At 38.0% G+C, this 27,252-nt stretch overlaps 7 protein-coding genes across 7 annotated transcripts; all 7 read left to right on the plus strand.

Annotated features, from left to right (window-relative positions):
• The first annotated feature begins 128 nt into the window (after positions 1-128).
• On the plus strand, positions 129-855 carry Tsp_02778 (ribonuclease H2 subunit C). Its single transcript, XM_003379059.1, is given in 3 exon segments — positions 129-461; positions 665-738; positions 753-855. The coding sequence occupies 3 exon segments, from the start codon at positions 129-131 to the stop codon at positions 853-855; spliced, it is 510 nt and encodes a 169-aa protein (XP_003379107.1).
• Positions 856-1,005: 150 nt separating this feature from the next.
• Positions 1,006-2,105, plus strand: Tsp_02779 (torsin-1A). Its single transcript, XM_003379060.1, is given in 5 exon segments — positions 1,006-1,123; positions 1,216-1,343; positions 1,399-1,555; positions 1,575-1,775; positions 1,834-2,105. 5 exon segments carry the CDS (start codon positions 1,006-1,008, stop codon positions 2,103-2,105), a joined length of 876 nt encoding a protein of 291 aa, XP_003379108.1.
• A 231-nt stretch (positions 2,106-2,336) lies between these two features.
• Tsp_02780 (prostatic spermine-binding protein) lies at positions 2,337-3,071 on the plus strand. The gene is made up of 5 exons (XM_003379061.1): positions 2,337-2,420; positions 2,500-2,510; positions 2,541-2,721; positions 2,770-2,887; positions 2,947-3,071. The coding sequence occupies exons 1-5, from the start codon at positions 2,337-2,339 to the stop codon at positions 3,069-3,071; spliced, it is 519 nt and encodes a 172-aa protein (XP_003379109.1).
• A 129-nt stretch (positions 3,072-3,200) lies between these two features.
• Positions 3,201-5,008, plus strand: Tsp_02781 (conserved hypothetical protein). The gene is made up of 6 exons (XM_003379062.1): positions 3,201-3,256; positions 3,688-3,776; positions 4,416-4,430; positions 4,532-4,713; positions 4,788-4,836; positions 4,890-5,008. Exons 1-6 carry the CDS (start codon positions 3,201-3,203, stop codon positions 5,006-5,008), a joined length of 510 nt encoding a protein of 169 aa, XP_003379110.1.
• Positions 5,009-6,422: 1,414 nt separating this feature from the next.
• On the plus strand, positions 6,423-9,679 carry Tsp_02782 (conserved hypothetical protein). Its single transcript, XM_003379063.1, is given in 11 exon segments — positions 6,423-6,587; positions 6,662-6,710; positions 6,744-6,937; positions 7,653-7,798; positions 8,334-8,341; positions 8,381-8,413; positions 8,617-8,657; positions 8,784-8,874; positions 9,226-9,258; positions 9,499-9,584; positions 9,596-9,679. The coding sequence occupies 11 exon segments, from the start codon at positions 6,423-6,425 to the stop codon at positions 9,677-9,679; spliced, it is 930 nt and encodes a 309-aa protein (XP_003379111.1).
• A 106-nt stretch (positions 9,680-9,785) lies between these two features.
• On the plus strand, positions 9,786-10,094 carry Tsp_02783 (conserved hypothetical protein). The gene has a single exon (XM_003379064.1). The coding sequence runs from the start codon at positions 9,786-9,788 to the stop codon at positions 10,092-10,094; it is 309 nt and encodes a 102-aa protein (XP_003379112.1).
• Positions 10,095-10,714: 620 nt separating this feature from the next.
• On the plus strand, positions 10,715-27,220 carry Tsp_02784 (putative spectrin repeat-containing domain protein). The gene is made up of 44 exons (XM_003379065.1): positions 10,715-10,876; positions 11,220-11,546; positions 11,633-11,903; positions 11,968-12,080; positions 12,154-12,341; positions 12,444-12,626; positions 12,686-12,896; positions 12,965-13,186; positions 13,269-13,477; positions 13,551-13,677; positions 13,799-14,098; positions 14,175-14,306; positions 14,460-14,522; positions 14,597-14,669; positions 14,729-14,814; positions 14,891-15,040; positions 15,129-15,262; positions 15,343-15,559; positions 15,639-15,863; positions 15,921-16,048; positions 16,118-16,355; positions 16,432-16,571; positions 16,646-16,769; positions 16,849-17,072; positions 17,682-17,827; positions 18,036-18,271; positions 18,400-18,630; positions 18,698-18,958; positions 19,041-19,535; positions 19,603-20,946; positions 21,037-21,411; positions 21,508-21,606; positions 21,814-22,233; positions 22,308-23,119; positions 23,360-23,846; positions 23,887-24,104; positions 24,197-24,485; positions 24,578-24,886; positions 24,953-25,176; positions 25,328-25,451; positions 25,572-25,883; positions 25,972-26,215; positions 26,274-26,351; positions 27,021-27,220. The coding sequence occupies exons 1-44, from the start codon at positions 10,715-10,717 to the stop codon at positions 27,218-27,220; spliced, it is 11,151 nt and encodes a 3,716-aa protein (XP_003379113.1).
• Positions 27,221-27,252: the final 32 nt, after the last annotated feature.

The raw sequence follows: 27,252 nt of genomic DNA on the forward strand, positions 1-27,252 counted from the left end.
ATAAAGCTTTGCTTTGATTAGTTGTTTTTACTGCTTTTGGTTTAATTACCTATCTTATCCAACCCTGTTGCTCTTTACAACATTTTTTCACATTTTACTTTTGCTTTTGATATTAATTTGAACTTGTGATGAGCGAAGACGTGCCTTTGGCTGGTCAGGTGCATTCTGTGCCTGCACGAATTGAATATAATGGTCCCGCGAAAATTGCAGAGTTTTTTGAGTCTTCCCGACGCCAGACAGCGGACGGGCACGAGTCCGCTACGTTTCGTGGTCGACCATTGCAGGGTGTGGAGGTCGAAGTGCCGGAAAGTTATAGACTTTACATCGCTGAAAAATTGGTCGAAGAAAATCAAGATAACAACGCATGCAAGCTTGTCCTGAAAAAACAATTTAAAAGGTTGAACGTTTGGAGTCTGGATGAACCGGCAGAGACGGCGAAGTTGCTTCAAGCCATAGCTTGGGTTGAAATTGCCGAGTCAATTAGTTGCGGGCGTTGATTATTTGCCACGATATTATTTGTTGTTTCATTATATCATTATTGCTTTTATTATTTGATCAGTGTATCATTTTGGGGTCTATAATCTACAGTTTTAATCGCACGCGAATGCTTGTTACTGTTTTACCTGATTAAAGACTTATCCGTTTGTAAATAAAATGCTTTCAGGTAAAATTGGATATGCGAAAAGAACATGCACCTTCAGCTAGTTGTTTTCTTCGTCGTGATGTTTTCTCAGTCAAGTTGCTTTTTGCAGCAGTTGTCTGCAATTTTGTCAGAAACTTCGTTTACAACTCTGTGGGCGAACATTGCAAAATCACTGGAAAACTCTCGTTGTTTTTGGTACGAATGCTGCTTAGAAACGCACGTAAAGTTTAATATCACCGGTGAGCGTAGTTGTTGTTTTTTCTTATTGATTTTGTTGTTTACAAAAAATAGTTTCAAGTAAGCAATGAAAAGCAATTCATTTTCATTGGCATTTTGTTGCCCATTCCATGCTGTAAGGATTAATGCGTTTGAGGTTTGGAAAAGAATTTGAATCAGCGCTTGTATGGCCAACATTTGGTTTCCAGAACGGTGCTTCCAGCGCTGAAGGCACACTTTTCATCGACGACATCGAAGGCGTTGGTTTTATCTTTTCATGGCTGGACCGGTGGTAGGCAAAGTGGCATACTGTAGTTTGAAAAGTTCCCTTCGATTTCGGCTTTTGTTTTAATAAGGCGGAAAGAATTACGTTAGCCAGTTTATTGCTGAAAGCATCTATAAATATGGTATGAAAAGCACGTTTGTTCGTTATTTCATTGGTGGCTATCATTTTCCCGATCGTAAGCTTGTTGATGTTTACAAAGTAATTTTTTTAATTTTGTTTTGTACCTGCTCATCTTGATTGTTTTACGTTACAGCAGCAGTTGAGAGAGTGGATCAAAGGGAATGTATCCACTTGTCAGTATTCATTATTTATTTTTGACGAAGTGGACAGAATGCCACCCGGTGTTCTGGATGCCATCAAACCATTTCTTGAATACACACAAATGGTCGATGGAGTCGATTTTACGAAGAGTATCTTCATTTTTTTGAGGTTCGAGGTGTTTGGTTTGGCATTTAGTATATCGCAGTCTCGAATATTTGCTGGTATGGGTTAAATTTTCTTACAGCAACGTTGGCGGAAGTGACATTGCAAAGTACGTTTACGATGTTTGGAAACAAGGTCTTCCTCGAGAAAGCATTACATTGCAAGATTTAGAAAGCATAATGTATCCGGTGATATTTAATGAAAAAAGTTAGTCATCAACAGTTGCTAATTTGCTCTACAAAATAGTGATTTTGTTTTTCTTCAGGCGGCTTTCAGTTTAGTGAGCTCATTTCCAATCATTTGATCGACCACTTTGTACCTTTTTTACCGCTCGAACGTGTCCATGTAAAATTGTGCGTTTACGATCAGTTGAAGCGTCGCAGCGTTCAGTTGGACGCTACAACGATAGACGAGATTTTGAAGACAATTGCTTATTTTCCAAATGAAGCACAAATTTTTTCATCCAGCGGCTGCAAGCGAATCGCTCAGAAAGTGGAACTATTCATTGTAGACGTGCTTGGCAATGATGAATTATGAAAATGAATACGGGAAAATCAGTTCTCTTTCTCTCTCTTCCATCCCCTGTTTTTTTGTTTTTAATTAATATATATATATATATATATTCGTGAAGAAGAACGGGAATTTTTGTAAAATGAATAACTGAAGTTATTTTTTTAGTTTTTTCCCTAAGAAGAGCAGAATCGTTGCGTTTAGGTAAACAATGTTGAATAAATTTTCAGTCTGTATGCAATATTTCACGAGTTTGATATGGTCAGATGTGGTTGCACTCCATTTTATTCGTCTAGTGATGATATTTTTGAAGATCTTATGGTCAAAAAACACGCAACGGCCGTTATTTATTTTTTTTAGGCAATTGCAATTCTTTAGAATTGTAACAATAAAATGAAGACTTGAATTAATTGATTTTCAGGTTATGTATGGGTTTTTATCGTAATGCAGTTCATTTTTCAGAATAACGATGGACGAGAATAACAACGAGTCAGTTGAAGAAGTCGAAGTTCATGATCCGGTTAATTCAGCGATTGAGCATGAAACGATACTTCCTGATAATGATAATGATAATGATAATGATAATGATGTTGATGGTGATGATTCAGTCAACGATGCAAATGATGAAACATTGGCTGCGGAGGTTCATTGTTTGATTTGGTAAAAAACTATAATAATTTGTGAGTTTCAGGAAGAGCAAGATGAATCGGAGGTAGAAGAAGAAACGGATGCGAACGACAGTTCAACCGTACTGCACGATAAAACTTATTTCTGTTCAATGCGGAATGAAATTCGCAACGAACCACGCAGTTGTTTATTAATTTTTTTAATACATTTTATACAGGAAGTAAATAAATTTCTGTTTCAGTGACTATCGTCAAAAATTTCCGACTGACAACCCCTGCCGGTAAGCCTTGCTTTTATTGGGGGCCGGTTCTCTTTCCGTTCGGCAAAGATTCACCTACCGAAGATGATGATGACGCTCCAGAATGATTGTGAATTTATGAAAAATGAAAATTTTCAAATTTATACTCCTATTCCGATTTGGTTTTCATGATTGAGAAAAATTTTACTTGTAGAATCAAGCACGTTTTTACTCTAGTTGCACATAACTGCACAATGATGTTTTGGCTTTATCGAAGTGTGTATGATTCAGAAAGTGTTCTTCATTATTCACAGTTATTGTGTTGTTTTAAGTAAAGCACATTTTTCGAGCTTGAATTTTGGACAAAACTAAAGTAAAACTTTTGCCAGAAAATTAATAATTCATATTGCATTCGACAAATATAGTTGAAAATTGCACAAGTTGAAAAGAGTAAATAAATAAAGCACAGCCAGTCGTCGACTGATTGTTTTCATCAGAAATTTATGCAAGAAATATTAATAGAGACAATGAGCTTTCAAAAACAGTTCAGCTCGATATTATTCTGTGAAAAATGAAATTTGAAAAAGAAAGTTATTTCCGTTTCCGCTTTTAAGCTTTCCGAACTTGTGTTAGACTTTGGGTAGCTTGATGAAAGAGAAGTGGCAAGCTTGAAAGGAAAAGTCAGTGCACATCGCTTTTAATTCAAAATAATTAAAATTTATTTTTATTCATAATTTGTTTCAGCTTACAGTTGACTGCTTTATTTTATAATTTAAGCACTGAAAAGCACGTTCAAATTCAAAGAAATGTCCATCCACGCTTACAAACGGACAGTATGAATTTCACCGAACCAATCGGCGCAAATTAAGCGACTGCATTCAAAAACATCGTCAGTTGTTAATTTTTATCAAATTATTACAATTTCCAGAACAACAATCGTTATTTTTACATAACAATTTAAAAAATTGCACTTTTCGATGAACAAGTAGTTGTAGAAATTTTGTTCAGATGACGATTACAGTAAATATTTTCATTTAAAAAAATATTACATTTAAAATAAAAATACTTAAAATTTACTTCAAATCGGCATATCCGGAAAGTTCACAGTCTATAAATCTACAGTAGGATGTCCATTTAAAACTGTTTAAGACCGTTTCCCGACGCCCGTAAATTGGATGTGTTTATTTCATAATGAAGAGAATATTTTATTCTCTACTTTAAAAGGTTCAAATATCAACATTTCAATAAATTGAACAATCATCATGAATTAATTTTTTCATTTTTCAACCTGTAGGTCATTAATTGTGTTGTTTTGGTCATTTGACGTTGTTTCGTCTTCTTGTGCGGTGGTCTTTCGGTGAGAAGTAAGTGAAGTAGCGCAGTGATTTTTGCATGTAAACAGTAGTTCTTCTTTATCATCAGCATTGTTTTTGATTTTTTCACAAATAAAAATTTGAATACATCATTTGCAGTTTACATTCTAGAACGTAATTTTCGAAGCGAATATTTAAATTACACTATTGTATTGCTCTATGATTTATTTATTTTGTCTGTCTGTTTTTCTTTTGATTTTGTGTTTTATTTATAGCTTTTATCTTCATATTGAAAATGTCGGATGTACGTGAAAAGAACATCGATAGCTTTATAATTTCTAAAAACTCGTCTCCAACTAGTAGCAATTCTGAATCGGCACAGAGGGAGTCGGATTCAAGTGAAAGTTTGATGCAGAAATCTGATTCTAAACAAGACTCGTCGTTGGGTTCATTATGTGTATGATACCTTTCAAACTTAATTCATACAACATTTATATTCGTACTGGTATAAATGGTTTATTATTATTTTAGGCAACGGACGAGTATCCGAGACTTGATGTGCCAATTGAACATGAGAAACGTAAGTTCTGTTTTGTTTATGTCAAGTTTTCATCTGCCACTTTATCATTTCAGAGTGTTATGTTATGAATTATAAACTGAAAACTCCGGCTGGCAAGTTCTATCGTTACAACGGTCCGTTTCCTCCAGATCCGAAGATTCTTGAAGAGCTGGATTCACAAGATATTTGTTAAATTTAAATGTGCTGCTAGAACTTTTATGATATGATATGATATGATATGATGAACGAATTAACAGTAAAGCATGTAGGATGGAAATATTGCTACTTTTTTCATTTGTTGCGCAACAAATGTAAAAAGCATACGAAAAGTGAATTGATTTTCAATACTGAACTTATAAACCATAATAATCATAGCATAGAAAATCAGCATAGAGTTTTTGTTAAACAGCAAATGCAGTAGTTCAGTGGTTCTCAAGTGTGGCTCGCGGCTTTCCAGGCAAACAAATCAACACGCTGGATGGATTTATAAAAGAAAGGTCTGAACTGGAGTAAATGCGTCGAAGTCTGTACAGACGGCGCCCGGACCATGTGTCATATTTCGGCAACCCGAAAGAAGCCCATCTTTCGCATGATCTCCATTACGAATATTAATAATATATTAATGAAATTTAGTCCATAATTTTGATTTGATAACAGCAAAATGGTCGAAATGAATCAGCTTTTTCGTGTTTATTGCTGTTAGCTAGGCTACAATACCTTAAAGTTTCAAAAATGGGTCGCAGTTCACAGGATTTTGGGAACCATTGGAATAGACAGATGACCACATTTACATATTATACTACAAATTCAATAAATATGCCAAGTTGCGGGCCTACATTTTATAAGTTAACCATAAATCAAGTCCTACTGTAAAGAATTTGTTTTTTAAGTAAAAATTTTGTTTTTCATTTAATACTGTATTGTTTTACGGAAGTTATCATAATTGATTATTTGTATTGACGGTGCAGAAGTATAAATGAAAAAATACGAATCTGTGAAAATTTGTATTATGTTATAATAATTTTAAAATTAATCTTCCTTTTCGATCATCATTATTGGTTAATCATCACTATTAATTGTTTAACCATTTGATTTTGTCAAGATGTGTAAAGCACTGTTTAAATATCACTTGTCTAATATGAAGCTTTTGTTTTTGCTTGTTACTTTTTATTAATTTTCAAATTAATTTTATTTTTTAAAGATTTAAATTTAAACATTTCTTAAGTTGAAAAATCATCATAAAGTAATTTTTTATTTTATAACCTGCGGGTCATTAATTGAGTTGTTTTGGTCATTTTACGCAGTTTTGCCTCTGTGTGCGGTGGTTTTACGGTGACAGGTAAAGAAGCGCAAATTTTGTGTTTTTAACATATGAACAGTTGTTTTCCTCTGTCTTTAATATTTTTTTAAATTTTTTGTGTAAATAATTATTTTTTATATCATTTTGATTTTGATCATTCTTGAATGTAATTTTTGAATTGAATGTGTAATTACAATGTTGTATTGTTCTATCATTTATTTATTTTTTCTGTCTGTTTTTCTTTTGGTTTTTTGTCTTCTAGTTTGTTTTTTGTCTTTTATTTATAGCTTGAATTTTTGTATTGAAAATGTCGGATGTAAGTGAAGATTTCACCGGTAGCTCGATAAGTTCTGAAGAAGATTTATCTTCGTCTACTGGCAGTTCTGAATTGGCCCTGCAGGTGTCTGATTCAGATGAAGTTTCTGTGCAGAATTCTGATTCTGAAAATGATTCGACGTTGGGTTCATTATGTGTATGATAACTTTCAAATATAATTCATACAACGTATATTTTCCTACTGATATAAATGGTTTATTATTGTTTTAGGCAACGGACGAGTATCCGAAAGTTGAGGCACCAATCCCGGATGGGAATCGTAAGTTCTGTTTTGTTTGTGTCAAATTTTTAGCTGCCCCTTTATTATTTCAGAGTGCTTGGTTTTTAATTATAAATTGCAAACTCCGGGCGGCAAGTTCTTTCAATACAGCGGTCCGTTTCCTCCGGATCCACAGCTTCTCGCAAAATTGGATGCGGACGATATTGAAGACATTTGAATGTGCTACTGAAGCACTTCCGATATGTGATGTGATGAAATATTTAATAGTAAAACATGCATGAAGGAAATATTGCTACTTTTTTCATATGTTGCGCAAAAAATTTAACAGCATACAAAAAGTCAACTGCTTTTCAATACTAAATTGATAAAATCAAAATCCAAACAGAGTTTTTGCTGAACAGCAACTGGATTAGGCAGTTAATCGCATTTACATATTGTACTACCAATTCAATAAATACACCAGTTTGCGTGCCTACATTCTCTTATTTAACCCAAAATCACAGTCCTACTGTAAGTAACTCTTGTTTTTTATATAAAAATTTTGTTTTCGATATAATACTGTATTATTATACCGAAATTATCATAATTGAGTATTTTTGTATTGACGGTGCAAAAAATAGGAAAATCATGAAAATCCGCTAAATCTGTGATAATTTGAATTGTATTATAATAATTTTAAAATTAATCATCCTTTTCGTTGAACATAGCACAAATAGTTTTTCTGAAAAATATGCCAATTCATCCTTCATGTCCGTTTGGTGCATTGTTATGTGAATGAAGCAACATTTTGTTATTAATCAACAACAATATTTGATTATATTTTTATGCCTTGAAATTTGTGAATAAAGAAATGTAAGTAAAATTTTCTGATATTAACTGTTTGACCTTTTGAATTTGGTATGATGTAAATATCACTTGTATAACGTGAAGCTTTTGTTTTTGCTTGTTGGTTTTTCTTAATTTTCTAATTAATTTCCCCAGGTTTTCACTGTCAAAGCCTTGACCCCAAGTCCAACCTTGTCCCACAGTTTATCTCGCTTGACTTACGTGCCTAGTTTGCTTTGGCATCGGCATTTTACGCATTCTCGATTGGCTCTTCTTCGCCTTCAGTTCGACCCTTACGGCGGGTCAGACCAGTTTACTATATTGTGATTGGAACGTTCACTTCTAACTGCGTGCATCTTGACCACTTTTCATTTTTCTGTAATCAAACCGATGCACGCTTTTCTCCATTAAATAGTTCTTGTATTCTACACCATGATGCATTTGTTTTGCTCGAAACTAAGTAAGATTTGCCTAACTAAGTATGAGAACGATGTTTTTTTCATTTGAATGTTTGAGCAGCATAGTTTTGTTAAATGAAATTTCTTCTTCTAATTACTGTAGTTATACTATACGTTATACGTTTGTTTGATGTAATTACTTTTAAAATGTTTTTTTCGAACAATTTTTGTTTTTTGTAATTTTCTTACGATGTAATTGAAATGAAATTTTCAACGAACGAATTTTCTTTTTGCTGACTGACAATGCAGTCGTTCAGAATTATCGCTGTTACGCTATGTACTACTTGTTGATACACCTTTTTATTTGGAAAAATATATAAAGTGTTATTTTGAATTCATTTTTTCAAGATTCTTTTATTTTTCAATTTTATATATCTAGTATATTTGGTTTTTTATTTGAATGAATTTTATTTTGTTAATTTAAAGTTTTCGCTTCACATTTGACATCGTTTCCTGAAAGTTATTGATTATTATTCCGTTTCCTGACATTAATCCTGACTGAATATTCCTCAGTTTTCATTTAATTATCCAAGTTTTGTTTTCTGATTTATGTCGGAATATTTGATTAATCATTAATATTATTCACATAAAAATAGTGCATTCTTCTATTTTTAAATTTTTATAATTTAATGTAATTTAATATTTTTATATTATTATTGTAGCATTGCATGTCTTCCGTTGTTGTGTTTACAATGAAATGGGTGTGATTTATAATTATAAAAATTAAATAATAATAATAACTTAAATTTTATTAGTTAAAATTAAACAAATTTTCAAATTAATTTTTTTCATTTAATTGAAATCGTACTGTAGTACAGTATGATTTTAGTTGAACCTGCGAATTACAAAACATGCTCATATTAAATTCGGTTTTTCATTGACGATGTCAGTCTTCTTGCTGGGCGGCGGATCGCCTGGTGGTCAGTGAGGTGGTCTGTTCAATGGTGCTTTATCCTTACTTATCATCGGTCTAGTTTTTGCGGAATGAGGTAACATTTTTAATTGTTTCATTAACAGCTATTGAAATTATATAATAATGTGGTATTTATTTTTATATAAATTTTATTTTAAAAGTTTATTTTTTATTTATTCAGTTTAAAATATTACCACTTTAAAATTTTTATTTTAATGTTTCAGAGTCCTTTAATTTTTAAATTTTTTCATAGTTTTAAGAATATAATTCAGTTTAATTCATATCATTCTTTGGTTGCCTCATTATTTTTGTTTTTTTGTATGTTACTGGGTAAATTATTATTAGAGGTTAATTTTAGGACGTTCAGTTTTTCATGAATTATATAACGTTGGTATGATTATGGCCTATTTTTAATTTTTTGCTTAATCTTATTACCTTCTTGTTTTCCCAAGTTTTTTTTCGAATAAGCGTATATGGTATTATGCTTTTTAATTCTAAAATCACGATATGCGTATTCTTATTTTCCTAATGAAATAAAAAAATGTTTTAACATTATTGTAATTTAAATTAACATATTTTATTATTAATAAAGAAATATAAATTAAAAAAATGTAATGTAATGTATTTATAGGTTTGCGAAAGGCGATGATATATATGAATGAATTTGGCAATGTTTTACTTATATTTTATCGTGAAATAGCCAACGCAGTAGATAAAGTCATTTGAAGCTGAATGTTTGGTGTGCATTTCCAAGAAATTCAAGAAAACTGGTTTGCGAGTTAAATTTACGTGCACAACGAGTTGATGATTAGCAGTTGGAAGCATAGAGTTGAAGCTTATTCTGAATTCGACGAACGTTGGTTGGCTGCTTGATTTTTGTGCTGATTATCTGGCAGAGCTGTCGAAATTGTCGTCGTGATGGTTGGCAGCTGGTTGATGTGTTTGCTAACGAACAAGCAAGACTCACGACGGCAGTGTCAACTTTTGCTTTTTACACACGCTTCATTTGAGCTTTTCAATCACCGGAAGTCGTCGATTTGCGTAGGCGGGGCTGCTTTTTATTATTGGCCCATCTGGTTGAACAAATGCACTTGCCGTGCAGGGCAGAGTTACCGTAATCCGTTGTGCCAAGTCATCACCAGTGTGTGGAGTGGAACGGATACACTCTTTGCTCATTTGTTTCTTCGTTCGTTCTATAGATCACCGTTCACAGTTGTAGTAGAGTAGGAGTTTGCAAAAAAGAAATTTTTTTTTCTGTTAATTTTTAACAAGGACGAGCGGATGTTTCTCAAAATTGAGGACACAAATATCAGACACTTGGGTGTGGTTCACTGCATCAATTTGTATTCATTTTTTAATGGAATGGAAATTTTTGTGTCTGCTTCTTCTTCTTGTTTTCTCTCGTCATTGTTTGTCATCATTAGCGTGTGTCTCTAACATTAATCATCGGCAGTATTGTTTGAATGTGTGCACACTGGAGAAATGCGCGCTGGTGCTTTTCATCAATTTCTTGCTACTGTTTGGCATTTTGTTGTGTCATTTTCACGCTGCAGTATGCAATTACAGAACAGTAATTTCTGTAACTTTAATTTCATTTAAGCAAACATTATGTTGAGTCATCACCGCTGCCGGTTGTGGAGTAATTCTGGAATGGATTCTTTTGTTGCTGATGACAATTCAGCATTCTATATATATATATATTTGTTTCTTCATATTCCGCGTACCAATTTCTCACGAGCAACTTTGTTCTAAGCGCGATGTTATCTGTTTTTGTGTTGATTATTATTACTATTTATTTGTTTTGATGTTTTACAGTTTTGCATCCGTTTTTCAGTTATCTGGGAAAAATGAACGAAGAATACGTATCGAACGAAAACCTTGACGAATTGATGGATTCGAAAGAAGCCGCGCAGTTTTTTGAACGTGGTCGCATCAAACAACTGCAGGACGAACGTGTGAGCATTCAGAAGAAGACGTTCACGAATTGGTGCAACAAGTATTTGGATAGCGTGAGTCAGTTTGAATGTACTTTTTTTTTCTCTCTCACCTCCGTTCAATTATCTTGCAATTGCTAGATAATTCTCATAAGTGTGTAACTTTGAATATCATCGAGTTGAAAAAAACACTGGGTAATTTTAGGCTGAGAACATACAGTGACAGTTAATTTTCTTTCAGGTATATTTTTAAAAATATATTTGCTAAGTCGGAGAAAATTAATTTTATTTATTATACTCGTGTTGTGTGTGGTGAATTTGAAATGTCTTTATATTGTTCACGTCGAGAAGGGAGGGCGAGATGTGTTGAGTTGGCTGGACGAGAGAACGGCTATTTGTTATTTGCGTTTGGTTTTAGATTCCGAAAGAGTATGACGAAGAAACGATGTCTTTTCGCTCGCCGTTGCACGTAAACGATATATTTGTCGATTTGTGCGACGGGATCGTTTTGATGAAGCTGGTGGAAATAATATGCGGTGAAAATTTGGGAAGACCGAACCGCGGCCGCATGCGTGTTCACAAGATTGAGAATTTGAATCGCGTGCTTGGGTTTTTGAAACGCAAGCGCATTCCGTTCGAGAACATCGGTGCCGAAGACATCCTCGACGGCAATCCACGTCTGATCCTCGGTCTCATTTGGACGATGATTTTGCGTTTCCAACTTGACGACATTGTGATCGAAGTGGTGAGTAGCAGGGGGGGGGGAATAGGAGGAGGGGATGTTTTTTTCTTTGTGATTTCTTTTTAATTAATTAATCAATTTCTTTACAGGAAGGGCCTGAAAGTGGCGAGAAGAAATTTGCCAAAGATGCCCTGCTGTTGTGGTGTCAGCGTAAGACGGCCGGCTATCGTGGGGTGAAAATCGAGAACTTCTCCACAAGCTGGCGCAGTGGTCTCGGCTTCAACGCGCTCATTCACGCTCACCGGCCGGATTTGATCAACTACGACGCCTTGTCGTCACGCGATCATCTGGCCAACCTGAAGAACGCGTTCGATGTCGCCGAACACAGTCTGGGCATATCCAAATTGCTCGACCCTGAAGGTGACATTCCCTCCGTTGTGTGTTCACTTTGTTCTTTGGGTTCAAATTCATTTTCACGCTTCAGACATGGACGTGGCCAGACCGGACGACAAATCCGTGATGACTTATTTGATTTCTTATTACAATTATTTTGCAAAGCAGAAAAAAGGACTGACCGGCGCTAAGCGAGTTGCCAAGGTTTTTGTTCGCTTGTGAAATTTGTGAATTTTTCTGCAGCATAAATCCACTTACACTTTTCTCCTATGTGCAGGTTATTGCTCAGTTGATGAGCTGCGAAAACAAGGAAAAAGAATACGAAGGTATTTTTTCGCGTTTGCTCGAATGGATCGAGCGGAAAATTGCGGAACTTGGCAGTCGACGATTTCCGAACAGTCTTGTCGGTATTCAAGAGGAGTTGTTCAAATTCAAGCAGTATCGTACTCAAGAGAAACCTCTGAAGTGAGTTCGACGAAGGCCAAAAGCAAACTTTTCACATTTGTCCCCCTCTTTTATCTGTTTTCTCACAATTTCAACTTAATCGCATTTAAACTCCCTTTTCAGATACATTGAAAAAGGCGAATTGGAGGCGTTGATATTCCAAATTCGTACAGAGCAGCAAGGTTTAGGCACCAAACAGTACACCCCTCCGAATGGTTATCTTTTGAAAGATATCGAAACTGCTTGGAACATGCTAGAAAAGGCGGAACATGCTCGACAAATTGCTCTGCAAGAGGAACTGATTCGGTAATTTTTTTAATCTGCTTTTCATTTAATTGGCCCACTTCAATCAGTTAATCTTGCAGCTGTTGGTTTGTTGATTTGTTTTTTATTGTTTTCAGTCAGAAACGGTTGGAACAGTTGGCTCGCAGTTTTGAATGCAAAGCTTTGTTGCGGGAAAGTTGGTTGCGCGAGATGATGATGGTTTTGCGCGAGTTCAACTATGGCAAGACGGTTGGTGAAGTTGAAGCGAGCATTAAAAAGCTCGAAGCTATTTTGGCTGACGTTCTACCACGAGTACGTGATGAAAACGAAAGAGGAGTTTTGCTTTTTATTTAAATTCATTTTTTTTCTGCTTGCTCCAGGAGAATAGATTTCAAAGTTTGAAAGCAATGGCCAGTGAGTTGGTTAGTGAAAATTATCACGGCAAGACTGCAATTTGCCAACGCGAGCAAAGCGTTTGGGGAAAGTGGTTGAACTTGCTCCACGAGCTGGAATCCCGCCGGGTCGCTTTGCAGTCGCTCAGCAAAGTCATGTCTATCTTGCGAGATGTGGATGCGCTGGCCCAAGAATTTAGCGAAATAGAGGTACATGAGAAAAACAAGCATTTTTTTTTGATATTTTTAATCGAATGATATATCTGGTTGTTTTTATCCCGCGATAAAACAGGCGATACTTCGGATGCGCGATACAGGAAAGCACTTGATTGGGGTCGAAGATTTGCAGCAAAAGCACAACCTTGTCGAATCGCAACTGTTGACTTGTGGCGGTCGACTGAAAACCATCGTCGCCGATACACAACGATACAGTCGATGTAAAGAGGTTGAATTCGAAGTGCTGCAGACCAAAGTAGCTGAATTGCAACATTATTACGACAAGTGATTTTTTTTTCATGGGGTTTTCGATTTTTTTTTGCCAGTTATTATTGCATTTTTCTTTTTCTTTTTCTAGTCTTCTACAATGGGCACAGATGAGAAAGTTAGCTTTGGAAAAAGCGAACGAATTGTTCCGTTTTCTTGAAGATGTCGAAGAGGAGGACAAGTGGCTGTTGGAAAAGAGTCGCTTTTGCATCACTTTGGTCAGAAATTGTGACCTGTCCTTTTCGTCCCAATTAAACCGATTGTTAAAAGTATTTTGAATTTTTATTTGAAAAATTTTGCATTTTATTATTTCCATTGTTTTCTTCTTTTGTGTTGCAGTGCTTGGAAACCGAGATGCAGGCTCACTGGGTTCGAACGAAAAAGGTTATGGCTGTTGGCGAACAATTGCTGCTGAATACTTTTCCCGATGCCAAAGAGGATGTGCAGAATGGGCTGAAAAATTTGCAATTTCGTTGGGATGAACTTCGTCAGTTGATTTCCGTACTGGGCAGATATGTCAACGAAGCGAGGCAAATTAACCAATATTTCCAAGAGGCGAACGAAGCGGAGAGCTGGATCAGGGAACGTATGCCTCTGGTGAGCTCCGAAGATGCTGGCAAAGACGAAAGTTCTGCTCAGGTATTTCTTTTAAAAAATATTTATTGCTCATTTTGACTTTTTAATAATTAATGCATTGCTTTTTTCATTAATCAAGGCGTTGTTGCTTCGTCACAGTCGACTAGAAGAAGAAATTAAAGCTTACAGTGGCGATATTCATCGTTTAGACGAAATGGCTCAGGAATTAAGTAGCAGCGAAATGTTGCTCAACTTCGGCAAAGGGGATAAGGTGATAAATTGTTTTTTTCTTTCTTTCTATTTTTATTCTTGACTTTTTTTTATGAACTATATTTATTTCTTTTGTGCATACGTTTTTACCATTGAAGAACAAAGTGGAAAAAACTGTAGCGTGAATGTGATTTTTTTTTTCATTTATTTATAGAATGATTTGCAATCGATAGCAACATCGGGGAGAAATTTACTCGAAAAAGACGAATCAGACGAAGTATATTTGTTTGTTTCTGTTGCATTTGGCGTTTGAAAACATTGGTCTTGTTTGTCATCACTTTTGCATTTCAGGCTCGACATGCCTCAAAAATCATTTGTCGTGACGATGATGCTTCGGTTAAAACTGCCTCATTGAGGAAGAAAAGTATTAGCAAAGTTTATGACATTGGAATTTTTGACATTGTTCCATTGGAATTTTTTCAGGCTTAGGACAGAACGAAGTGAATGTGATTAACGATCGCCAGCAGCAAATCAATTATGCTTACGGTCGTTTGATCGCGTTATCTAGGGTATGTTTGCCAGTGGTGCAAATTTGAGTATTTGCAGTTGAAGCATCCATCACATTGTGTTGTTGTTATTTTTCAGGACCGTCGTGCATTTTTGGAAGAAGTAGTTCAGTTGCACCGATTCTATCGCCAGTGTTACGAATTCCAGTTGTGGGCGAAGCAAATGGGAAAAGCTTTGAATGAGCCAGTCTCTTCTGAGCATATCAAAGCTAGCCGCCGAAAATACGATGTAAGTGACGGTCTGCCAATTTGCTTCCCCCAGAAGTAGAAGAATTAGCGGGTGAAAGGAGCTAACTGTTTTTCGTTTTTTTAATCAGAAACTTGTGTCTGACATGAATACAAACGGTGGAATACGATTGAATGAGATCAACAAAATGGCCGAAGAGTTCACAGCATCCGGCCATGGCCATATTGATCGAATTCGAGACGGCCAGTTGGAAGTGAACAATACGTAAGGATATCGGCAAAAATGAGATGATAGGACGGAGAATATGATGATTTTTGTTGTCTTCTATTTTTTCATCTTTTGAGAGCTGATATTTATTTGTCAATTCTATTTAGATGGGAATCATTGTTGAAGTTGAAAGCTGCCAAGGCAGATGCACTGAATGCGGCTGAACGAGTGGCAGAGTTTAACGAAGTTTGCAAAGAGACACGATCGTGGATTTTGGAAAAGACGGTCGTGCTCGAAGAGCAAACCGAAGCGAACGATATGAAGAGCTTGCAAGCTCTGCAGCGTAAACACCAGGTCTGTATTGGACAGAGTTTTGTATTTCTGTTTGTGTTGCGATGAGTTTTGAAACAACTCTTTTTATTTTAATTTGAAGAATTTGGAACGCGAATTGAGGCCAGTGGAAGGCAAAATGCAAACTTTGCAATCTTTGGCGGAAAATGTAATGAAAGCTTATCCATCAGAAGCAGGTTCAGTTCGCTCTGAGCTGAAGGCATTGCAAAATATGTGGATAGAATTGAAAGACAAAACGGCAAGACGACGTGTAGCACTTGAAGATTCACGTGGCTGGCAAATGTTCCAAAATGCTGTTGAAGACTTGGTAAATGATATATGTCATGTAGATTTATAAATTACTGAGAAACTGATTTGATTTTAGACTACCTGGATTAATAAGACCAAATCGACTCTGTCTGTTATGGAGACGGCAGTCGGCGTTTCTGAAGCCAATGCTCTGTGTCTTCAATGTGAAGAAATTTGGAGAGATATAATCAATCACAATGATGAGTATGTTGCATTTTGGAATCACTTGAGCATTTATTAGGTTGTGGGCAATTGCACGCGTTACTTTTGCAGATTGAATTACGTCAATGATCTGGGAAAGCGAATTTGCGCCAAAGGTCACATGAAATCTGAAGTTGAAGATGAGTTGACAAAGGTGAATGCAAATTACCGAAAGCTGACCGAATATTGCACCGAAAAAAGGGAACATTTCGATGATATGCTGCAGTACTGGATATTTGTCCGTGAAGCGGACGTGATTGATTCAGCAACTAAGGGTCTGGAAGCGTTGCTAAAATTGCACGACGTCGGAGTAAGTTTTCGACGTTCAATTGTATTTATGCATTTCTAGTGTATTTTTAAGTAAAATTTTATTTGTTTTTATTCAGAATTCGGTTGACGCTACTGATGATTTGCTGAAACAGTCAAAAGAGCTAGACACCAAGTTGCAAGCTCAGAATCACCGACTGGAAGAATTCCTTACTAATTCAGAGTTGTATTTGGAAAAACGTCCGTTGAACGAGAATTTGTAAGAAATAAATTTCTGCTTTATTATTTTTGTGGTCCTTTTTTTTGAAATAGCAAATTTGGTATTTTTCACAGAATTAGAGAACGTGTGTCAGAAGTGGTAGGCTATCGAGATAAGATTAAACAGTTGGCAGCGCATCGTCATGCTGAACTGGAGCTGTCGCTGGTGTTTCATTTGTTCAGGCGAGAGGTCGAAGAGGTATATATATATATATATATGATGAATGTGCGCGTTTAATTTCAACAATAGACTGAAACTTTCCTCTTTTTAAATTCAGTTAATGCAATGGATTGGCGAAAAAATGCGCATTGTTTCCAGCGATTCTTATCATTCTGGTTTGAACTTGCAAAAGCGTATTAAAAAGCACGAAGCTTTTGAAGCTGAACTGCACGCCAACCAGGATCGTTTGACCAGAATTAACAAAGTATACATTTTTATCATTTCTTGTATTTGTGGTATTGGGATTGTTTGTGGTAACTTTCTTTTTTTTGTTACAGAAAGGTATGCAACTGGTCGAAAGAACCATCAACGGCAGTGAAGTGAACAAACTTTTGGAAAATTTGAATGAAGAATGGGAAAAGTTGCTTAAACTGACTGCAGAACGCGGTCAAAAGTTGAAACATGCTGGCGACCAGAGAGTGGTGAATCGCATGCTTGATGATCTAACTTGCAAGTTGGCAGACTTTCAACAGAAACTTGAATCTGAGGACGTTGGTTCAGATTTGCGCAGCATTAAACAACTGATTCAAAATCATACAGTATTTGCGTTTTTCAGTTTTTTTATTTTTTAAAAATGATTTAAATTCTTTACAAAATGTAGGTTCTTGTGCAAGATGTTAAAAGTTGTGCATGTCAAGTCGATGGTTTTGTTTCGCATGTGGAAGAATTTGTACGCAGTGGTCATGATGGCGCTGAACGAATATTGAACAATGTTTTAGATTTGAAAGAAAAGTATATTTGATTTTTATTTAATCTTGTTTTTTACGTTATATTCACGTTTCTGTTACTCAGTGAATGCGAAGATGATTTTTTTTTTGAAAATAAAATATTGCTGAAGTTTAGGTTAATGATACTGTTATGATTATTAGTATGTTGTTTTTGTTTTGTAAGGTATCGTATGTTGGAAGCGCCAATGAAACATCGGCGTGACGTGCTTGAATCTTCCCTGTTGATGCATCAGTTCAACTTTGATGTCGAATGTGAGCAGCAGTGGATTCGTGAAAAGCAGTCTGCCGCATCTCAAAAAGACGTCGGTCGTTCGTTGACTGATGCTTTGAACTTGGTCAAAAAGCACGAAGTAGTAACATATTGCTATTTTGCTATTTTTTTATACTGATGAATTCTAATGCATGTTTTTTTCTTGTGAAATGAAGCAACTGGAATCAGAAGTCTCTGGTCATCAACCAATAATTAACAGAGTCCTCGAATTTGGCAAAAACTTGATTCAAAAGATGCATTTTGCAGCAGGGGAGATTTCACAAAGATGTGATCTGCTGAGCGAAGAATGGAAATCACTGAAGAAAGACATTTCAGAGCGACACGAGAAGCTTGAATTGGCTCTCCTTGTGCATGAATTTTATGCCAACGCGTCCGATTTTGAAAGTTGGATGAATGAGAAGCGGTGTTTCTTGAATTCGGACGATATTGGAACTGACGAGAACAGTGCTGGTGTATTGTTGATGCGACACAAAGCGATTCAGGTATGCCAGAGGGAGAGAGAGAGATAATAAGTTTAAAAAAGAATAATGTTTTAACTATTTGTTTTTTTTTTAATTTTTAGGATGAATTGAAATTGTACCGTTCGCTCTTTGACACTGTGAAGACTCAGTGTGAACGGCTGAAGGACAAGGGTTATACTGATATGAAAGGAGAGCAGGAACGTCTGGAAGATCAGTACAGACAATTGGAACAGTTGGCCGAGCGAAGAATTTTCATTCTTACTGAAGCCATCTCCATGTATCAGTACTTGCGAGACAGTGAAGAATTGGAACGTTGGATCAACGAACAGATGACCATTGCAACTAGTGAAGAAGTGGGAAAAGATCACGAGCATTTGGTGGTAAGCAAGATTTTTGTTTGTTTGTTGTGTTTGTTGCGCGCAAATAGGAGAGATTATCCTTTTTCAGGATGTGTTGTCCAAGTTCGACGATTTCAGACAACGCGTCAAACACGCATCGGAGCGATTTATCATGTGCGATAACGCAGCTCGTTCTATTCTTGAACGTCAACCGCCGTTTTCTGGAACAATAATTACTCGCCAGGACCGTCTGCGTGCCGCCTGGTCCTCACTGCTAGACAGTGTTGAGCTCAGGGAAAAGAAATTGGAAGCTGCCGCTGAAATTCATCGTTTCAACAGAGATGTGGCTGAAGCGTTGTCGCGTATTTTTGTAAGTGACCAATGAGAAAAGAAAAAGCTGTTGTTTATTTTCTTTTCTTTTGTTCAAAATTTTGTTCGTTGTTTCTCTTAAGGAGAAGCTGGAATCTATTCCAACCGATTTGGGCAAAGATGTCGGTACGGTGCAGAGTTTGATGCGCAAACACGATGCATTTGAAAATGAGCTCATCGCTTTGGAATCTCAAATTCAAGTGGTGCTTGACGACAGTGGTCGAATTCAGTCTGACTGTTCACCGTCACAAGCTGAGCATGTTATTTCTCAGCAGAAGTTGCTAGTCGAAAATTGGAATCGACTCCAGGCGCTGTCTGACTGTCGACGTGACAGCTTAGCGGCTTCTTATGATTTTCAAAATTTTGCTGCCATGGCTCGTGATTTTATTCAGTGGACTCAGCAGACGATAGCCCAGATGCGCAGTAATCGGTCGGTTCGAGATTTGCAGAGCGCTGAGCTGCTGCTCGCTGAACACAGGCAGTTGCATATGGAGATCGAAACTCGTGACGATGATTTCAATCGTCTAGAGATTGTCGCGCAGAAAATGCTTTCTGCAAAACACTACGCGTCCAGTGAGGTAATCAGTGATGGTGGCATTTATTTTTATTCATTTATACTGTATTCTGCTGATTTGTTTGTTAAAGATTGCCGAAAAGCGTGATCAAGTTCAGCAGGCCCGAGAGAACGCGTGCAATGAATGGGCCTCGAAGCAACGATGGATCAACGAATTGATCCAGTTGCACACATTTTTACGTGAAGCGAAGCAAGTGATGACTTTGCTTGGAAGCTATGATGTGTCGTTGAATTCTGAAATTCCGGCTACGGTTGAAGGCGTGACCGCTTTGACTCGCAAGCACGACACATTCGAGAAAAAACTTAATGCTCTCGAAGATCGTGTGATCAATTTGAAAACCGATGTTGCCCAACTTGTTGAACGAAAGAACGTCGAAGCGCAAAACATGCAATACGTATACAGCACGTTGGAAAAACGATGGCGTCATCTTTTGCAAATGAGTGACCAACGCCGAGCTGCTTTGAAAGATGCAATGATGTTCGCCAATTTTAAAAGTGACATTGCCGAGGTGCGTAGTATGATTTGTTGCCAATTTGTTCGCTTCAAAATTACGCTTTTTTTTGTTCTTGTTGTTCTGCAGGTCGAATCTTGGATTAATGATCGTTTGCAAACCCTGAATGCGAATGAATCTAGCGTGAAGAATGTCAGTCTTCAAGAGAAGGTGAAATTGTTGCAAAAGCACCAGACGGTCGAAGCAGAACTGGCCTTTCATCAGCCGCGTATTGAGCAGATTTATCACACGGCAAATATTTTGCTCAAACAAGGCCACGCCAACCGCGACGAAGTTAAAAGTTGCAAAGAATCAATTCAACGCAAATGGGGTGCTTTGGAAAGTGCCTGTCAAGAGCAAAGTCTTGCACTCGAAGAAGCTCGTGACATTCTCAATTTTGAACAGCTCATTGACAACGTTACTGCTTGGATACGAGCAACAGAGCTGATGGTTCAAGCGCAAGATATGGGAAATGATTACGAACATTGCGAATCCTTGTTGAAAAAAATGGTCGACGCAGAATCGGAAGCTAATGTTGATGAAGATACATTGAAGCGAATCAAATCTATTGGAGAAAAGTTGGTTGTATTGGGTCGTTCGGATGCTGAAGAAGTTCGGGGTAAAGTTGAAAATCTGCAGTTGATGTGGACATCCGTTCAGCAGTCGCTTGCTAGTTATCGTGAGCAGCTTGAAGCTGCCAAAGTGGTGCATGCATTCAATCGTGATGTCGATGATACGGTTCAGAGAATTTCTGAAAAATATGCCACCGTCACCGCGGATGAGCATATGCGAGATTTGCTAGCGGTCGAAGTGATGCTGCGTAATCAGCACGCGCTTGAACGAAGTTCTGGTGCACTGTATGAGAAAATCCAATGTCACCGTGCTGTTGCCCAGTCGCTTTTGCCCCAAAATCCCCCATTGAAGGTTGTTTGATAGAAATAAGTTTTTTTTTCTCTAAACCATTTTCGAATGTTTAAGTGTTTCATTTGTGACTTGGAAATTTTTCATTTGCAGGATACGATTGAAGAAAGTTGTAAAAAATTGGAAACTTCGTGGACTCGACTTGAACAAGCTTCAAAAGCGAGACGTTTTCGTCTAGAACAGTGCCAAGATTTGTTCAAATTTTTCGATCGACAACGTGAAATTGAACAATGGTCTGCGACGATGCGTTCCAAGTTGGTGTTGCACCAGGTACCTCACAGTGTCAGTGAGGCGCAGCAGTTGCTCGAGAATTACAAAGAGAAACGAGCGGAAATTGTTGGTCGACGGGAACATATTGAACAATTGAAACATCACGGCGCTCAGCTTTGTCAGAAACAACAGGATCATGCGTCTGAAGTGTCCGAAGCGATGCAGAATCTCGACAAAATTTATTCCACATTGCTAGAGGTAGATGATCGAAACGAGACAGATGTTTTGTGCATTTTAATAATAATATAATTATTATTACTGTAATTTTCTTTTTCTTTTTGTAATTTATTTTAGCAATGGGAAAATGAAAATGTCCGACTTTGGCGTTGGTATGATTTTCAGAATTTCTCAGAGCACGCAAATATGGTAGACGAATGGCTGTCGTCGAAAGAGGTATTTTTGAAGCGAAACAATTTTGGCGATTCTCTGGACGAAGCTTCTGAATTATTGAAAGAATTGGACCGTTTTGAGACTACTTTGCGTGCGCAGAGTGAAAAAATTGACAAAGTTTGTTAACTATTTACTGACAGTTATTAGTTGTTGATGATTAATTTTACAAGACAAGTTATTTGCTGTGTTCTTGTTTTTTTCAATTATTAGCTGGTGAAAAATGCCGAAGAAAATAGCGCCAAAGATGCGGAGCATGCGGAGGTTATCCGTGGTCGTTCTACCAGTGCAGTGCAACGGTACGACAGTATATTGGAACAGTGTTCAAAGCGCCGTGAGGCTTTGAAAGATTATCGACGATTCAAATTGTTCGTGAAAGATAGTCACGAAGTGATGTTCTGGTTGAATGCGAAGCTTCAAATTGCTTACGACGAGACGTACGTCGATTCCACGCATTTGCAAAGCAAAATACGCAAACACGACGCATTTGAAGCCGAGATGAAGGCGAATGAATCACGTGTAGTTGCCATAGTGAGCGAAGCTGACTCACTGCTGGCTGGCAATCCCTATTCGAGGGAGACAATTCTTTTGCAAAAGGACGAAATAATGAACGGCTGGAAAGAGTTGACTGAGGTATATTTTTGTTGTTGGTCAATTTGATTTGTTCATTTTTGTGTGTTTTCTGCATCGATTGTATCTGTTTTCAGGTTTCGAAGAGAAAATCAGAACGGCTAAGGGATGCTTTGAAGAGCTATGAGTTCAGTCGCCTGTTGGCTGATTTGGACAAGTGGATCGACGGCATCGAGACCCAGTTGTCCAGTGACGATCACGGTAGTGATTTGAATTCTGTGGAGAATTTGTTGAAACATCTCGAACAATTGGAAAAAGACATCAAAGCGAGGAAGGGCGATTTCGAGGCGGTCAAAGTTCGTTCGGCCGAGTTGATCGCTAAAGACGACGTTGCCAATTTTGAAGATTTGCTGTCGAAATCGCGTGCTGTGGTTGAACGCTACGTGTACTTGGCGGAGCCGTGTGAGATCAGGAAAGAGAATTTGCAAGATTCCCACGCGCTTTACCAATGGATGCACGACGTGGACGAGCAGAGCGATTGGATTCGCGAGCATCGTCCGGCTGTGTTTTCTGAATATACGGGCGAGTCGTTGCAGGCGGCGCAGAGTTTGTTGAAGAAGCACCAGCAAGTGGAGCAGAATTTCAACACGGTCGTTGCTTCGCAGCAGAGTTTGTTGGCCGCTGGGCGTCTGATGGTCCAACGGCGCCACTTCGCGTCCGAGAAGATAGTCGCCAAAGTCGACTTTGTCGAAAAAGAACTTCACCAGTTCCGTGAACAGTTGGTCGTTCGTCGGCAAAAATTGCACCACGCCATCCAAGTGCAGCAGTACTACTGCGACGCTTTTGAAGTTGAGCAGTGGATGGCCGAAAAGCAGGCTCTGCTGGCCGGCGACGACCAGCAGTGCCAGGATGAAGAGGCAGTGTTGGCCGCTTTGAAAAAGCTCGACCTGTACGAGCAGGACATGCAAAATTTCCACACTGAACTCCGTTCACTTGGAGAATTTCTCCAGCGGATATTGAAGGACAACCATCAGCAGCAGCAGCAGCAGCAGCAGCAGGAGAACGACCAGTCGACCGCGATGTCGGCCAAGCAAGCCCAACTTGAACGTGAATACGAAACGCTGGTTGGTCTTTGCCAACAACGTCGACGTCGACTGACCGACTCTGGCCACTTTTACCAGTTTGTCAGGCAAGTGGATACGCTGGTACCGCTGCTGAGGCAGAAAGAAGCGGTCGCTTTGTCCGAAGATTATGGTCGAGATTTGGACGAGTGCAAAGCGCTGATTGGTCAGTTTGACCAATTCCTGCGCGAGCTGTCTTCACTCGGCGAGAGGGTGGCGAGCGTGCAGCGGACTCACGACGACCTGCTTCGAGCCAGTCACCCATTCTCGGCCAGCGTGAGGGCAGCCGGTGCGGATTTGCAAAAGCTCTGGCACGACGTGAACGAAGCGGCCACGGAGCGTCACCAAGCTTTGCTCGGCGCCAAACAAGTGCACGAATTCGATCAAGAAGCCGACGAGACGTTGAATTGGTTGCACGAAAAAGAAGCGCAGCTTGTTTCTGAATCGACGCATGATTTCGGTCAACTGGACATGAAAACGATCAAAGCACAACTGCAGCGCAACGAATTTTTCCTCGTACGCGGAATTTCTTGTTCAAATTCACCGCAGCTTGTGGTTCGGTGTTGAATTTTGTAAATTTCTGATTTTGTTTTAGCGCGAATTGTCGGCCGTGCAACGAAAAGTGGAAACTTTGTGCAAAGAAGCTGAACGTTTGGTGTCCAATTATCCGGATACGGCCGAACATTTGGATGTGCGCAAGCAAGAAATGATGGAAGTGTTCAACGAACTGAATCAGGAAGGCAAGAATCAGCGGACGAAATTGGAACACGCCGAACAGTTGCAGGCGTATTTTGAGCAATTTCACGATTTGATGTGAGTAGTTTTTTGATGGTTTTTTGTGTTGCATTCATATTGATAACCCGTAGAAAAGATTCGTTTTGGATTTTCTCTGTGTTTTCTTTTAGAAATTGGATAAACGGTATGCAAACCATGATCACAGCGGATAGCTTGGTCAAAGATGTGCCTGGTGCTGAGGCGTTGTTACTTCGACACAAGGAACGCTTCGCTGAGATCGAAGCACGCGCACCGGCAGTGGTCGAATTTATTCAGCTCGGCAAAGAGATGATGCGCAGCAAGCACGTTCTGTCTCTCGAAATTTGCGACAAAGTCGACCAGTTGGACACGGCTTTTAACAATCTGCGTCTCATTTTCGAAGAACGAAGCAGTCTGTACGCGATGAATCTTGACGCACAGGTAAGAAAAAAACACACACGTCGATGACAGCTAAATTTATTTATTTGTATTCTATATTGTTTTCTTTCTTGTAAAAATGAATACAAATTCAGATATGGAAAAGTGACGCTAGCTCGTTGGAAGCTTGGCTGAACGATCGACAGTTGTATTTGAAAGAAGACTGGGATGGGATCAAATCAGCCAGGGAAGTTGAAGAGTCGATTCGTCAGTATGATGATTTCTTGACAACACTGTCTGCACAAGAGGAGAAATTTGATGCATTGAAAAAGCTCACTTTGCTCGAGCAAGCGATGGAATGCCAGTCGGTGCGCGAAGCGCAAGTGCAACGTCAGGTGGAGTTGAGTCGTGAAAAGCAGCGAAAACAGAAAGTGAAAACTTTGGAAAAGCACAGAATTTTACAAGTGAGAAAACAATTTTAATATTGCAAACAACGTATCTTTGGATTTTGCTTTTCTATTGACAATTAGGAGCGCCGTCAAGAGAGGGAGAGACGTCGAACGCAAGAAATTTCATACACGAAAAGTCTTTCATCGGAAACTGCGTCTATCCAGCGACGTAGTTCGATCTCTTTTGTACCATCGACACTTGTTTATGATAATGGCAATTTGGAACAGACTGCAACATCGTTGGGCACACTTTCAAGCTCAACTCAAGCATTCAGCAGTGTCACCGGCACAGACAGTAATACCAGGTAAAATTGGAACTTTGAAAGCGAGAATATATTTTCTATTGATCTATCTATCTCTTTGATCAGGTCAATTAATTTCCTACTTGTTTAACAATGAACCTATTCGATTTCATTGCTTACTTCCTTGTTAATTAATTTCATTTTGTTTGTTCAGAAATGTTACTACCGTGTCGAAAAGTGAATTATCCGACGGGACATCAACATTCAAATGTTTGTCAACCGATGACAGTACCAATCCGAGTAGACAGAGTATCAACAGCGAAAGTGTCGTTGAGAGTGTAAAAAAGATTCCAAGTTTTACTACGCGGCGTGGCATGCGTAGAGTATGCTTGATTTGAATTTGTCTATTTTTTATGTTGCAAGAAATTATTTATTTATTTGCAAAATGTTATTTTCAGACTGCTCCGTCGAATGATATGATCGAAAAGAAAGGCTTTTTGGAACGAAAGCAGGATTTGCAAAGTGGAGGCAAGAAGGCCACTATTCGGTCGTGGAAAAATTACTACACCATCCTTTGTGGTCAGTTGATGTGCTTTTTCAAAGATCAGCAAGGATTCTGCTCTGGCGCAGCTGCTTCGGCTCCAATAAATATCTTGCACGCAGTCTGTCAACCAGCCAGTGAATACCAGAAACGGAAGAATGCCTTCAAATTGCGTACCGTTGACGGAGCCGAGTTTCTATTTTCTGCGAACTCATTTTCCGAAATGCAGGTTAGTGTCGTCAATGGGATTTTGTGAAAATGAACTGTTTTACTAAGTTTATTACATTACATTACATTACGTTGTTGTTGTTATTCAGGATTGGATCGCGAAAATATCTTTCCACGCAAGCTTGCCACCGTCGATGCAATTGAAATCATTTCGCGAACATTTTGACCAATTGTCTCAGTCAGTGTCGAAATCATCAAATTCAAGCGCAACTGATGTTTATTTTACATGCTTAACTCATCCATCAATCCCAGCGTCGACTGCTGAGACATTGCCAACAACGGCCCCTAACGACGACAGCAGCTATTCGTCTACATGGCAAATGACTGATGATTGTACTTTTTTTCTTCTTTTAATATTCCATGCGGATTTTATTAACTCTACATCTTTTAGCCAGCAAATATTTTACCGCTCTATCTGAACCTACAGTTCCTCCATCAGTTGACGAAAATTTAAATACAGCTTCATTAGGTAATTTTGCATAGGAGGAACATTCATTTTTATTTTGTGTATATATGTATATATTAGTATGTTGTATGCAAGTATGTTTTTATTTGTGCGTCCGTCTGTGTGTGTGTGTTTGTTAGTCTGTTTGGGAGTGATTATTATATTAGTACGTTGTCCTTTCAGATGTAATACATGAGGAGATAGATGAAAGCGCGCTGAGCTTTGTGAAGACGCGCAATGCTAGTAGTGCAGGTATGTGTTTTTGTACTGGCTGCGCCGCGTTGCTCTACTAACTGCTAGCTAACTTCGAATGCTGCTCATCTATTTAACAGTCTACTTGTGTAGCAAAATCACTTTTTCAAACATATGCATGGAAATTCTTTTTTATTTTTTTAAATGATTTTTTCAACATTAGTGAAAGTTTTTGCTAATTTCATTGCATGTTTGAAATCCGCACCGGTTGATTTGTTTGGCATATTGATTGCAGAATGTGTGCGTTGGTTTTGTTATTAATTTTTTAATTTATATTTAGACCAAGCTACAGCCGAGGTGTCTGAAAATGGTTACAGTTTGCAGGTATGAATGTGCACATATTTGGTTAATAATTTATTTGTGTTTATTTTTTGCAATTGTTGATGGATGTAACTTTTTTTTTGTTTAAGACAGCGCTCCAGTACAGTGAAAACAGTTCAGAATTAGATACAGGAACGTCGGAAAATTGTACTGAATCTTATATCCATTCAGAAGATGTTGCTCAGCGGCAGCAAAGTTATCAAGATACCGCCTCATCAACTGTGACAGTTGAATTAGAAGAGAAACGTAGAAAGCTTTTACCTCGTATTAGCAGTTTGTTCAAATCGAAGAAACGTGATACGAAAGACATGCAGTTCTGATCGTACAACAACTAAACGTGATGAAAATAATT

This window comes from Trichinella spiralis (genome assembly GCF_000181795.1).
Source record: "Trichinella spiralis strain ISS 195 chromosome Unknown Scfld2, whole genome shotgun sequence".
Lineage (NCBI taxonomy): Eukaryota > Metazoa > Nematoda > Enoplea > Trichinellida > Trichinellidae > Trichinella > Trichinella spiralis.

Bases quoted from the DNA above. Each gene is read 5' to 3' on its own strand.
- Tsp_02782 (XM_003379063.1), top strand. From the start codon at position 6,423: ATGTCGGATGTAAGTGAAGATTTCACCGGTAGCTCGATAAGTTCTGAA. The intron at 8,875-9,225 runs GTCAGTGAGGTG...GGTTAATTTTAG, and splicing joins GGGCGGCGGATCGCCTGGTG to GACGTTCAGTTTTTCATGAA. The intron at 9,259-9,498 runs GTATGATTATGG...ATGTATTTATAG, and splicing joins TCATGAATTATATAACGTTG to GTTTGCGAAAGGCGATGATA.
- Tsp_02784 (XM_003379065.1), top strand. From the start codon at position 10,715: ATGAACGAAGAATACGTATCGAACGAAAACCTTGACGAATTGATGGAT. The intron at 14,307-14,459 runs GTGATAAATTGT...ATTTATTTATAG, and splicing joins ACTTCGGCAAAGGGGATAAG to AATGATTTGCAATCGATAGC. The intron at 23,847-23,886 runs GTTCGGTGTTGA...ATTTTGTTTTAG, and splicing joins CAAATTCACCGCAGCTTGTG to CGCGAATTGTCGGCCGTGCA.
- Tsp_02783 (XM_003379064.1), top strand. From the start codon at position 9,786: ATGGTTGGCAGCTGGTTGATGTGTTTGCTAACGAACAAGCAAGACTCA.
- Tsp_02781 (XM_003379062.1), top strand. From the start codon at position 3,201: ATGTTTTGGCTTTATCGAAGTGTGTATGATTCAGAAAGTGTTCTTCAT. The intron at 3,257-3,687 runs GTTATTGTGTTG...AATTTGTTTCAG, and splicing joins AGTGTTCTTCATTATTCACA to CTTACAGTTGACTGCTTTAT. The intron at 4,714-4,787 runs GTATGATACCTT...TTATTATTTTAG, and splicing joins CGTCGTTGGGTTCATTATGT to GCAACGGACGAGTATCCGAG.
- Tsp_02779 (XM_003379060.1), top strand. From the start codon at position 1,006: ATGCGTTTGAGGTTTGGAAAAGAATTTGAATCAGCGCTTGTATGGCCA. The intron at 1,124-1,215 runs GTTTTATCTTTT...TGTTTTAATAAG, and splicing joins CGACGACATCGAAGGCGTTG to GCGGAAAGAATTACGTTAGC. The intron at 1,344-1,398 runs GTAATTTTTTTA...TTTACGTTACAG, and splicing joins AGCTTGTTGATGTTTACAAA to CAGCAGTTGAGAGAGTGGAT.
- Tsp_02780 (XM_003379061.1), top strand. From the start codon at position 2,337: ATGGTCAGATGTGGTTGCACTCCATTTTATTCGTCTAGTGATGATATT. The intron at 2,722-2,769 runs GTTCATTGTTTG...TGTGAGTTTCAG, and splicing joins ATGAAACATTGGCTGCGGAG to GAAGAGCAAGATGAATCGGA. The intron at 2,888-2,946 runs GTTGTTTATTAA...TTTCTGTTTCAG, and splicing joins AATTCGCAACGAACCACGCA to TGACTATCGTCAAAAATTTC.
- Tsp_02778 (XM_003379059.1), top strand. From the start codon at position 129: ATGAGCGAAGACGTGCCTTTGGCTGGTCAGGTGCATTCTGTGCCTGCA. The intron at 462-664 runs GTTGAAATTGCC...AAATGCTTTCAG, and splicing joins TGCTTCAAGCCATAGCTTGG to GTAAAATTGGATATGCGAAA.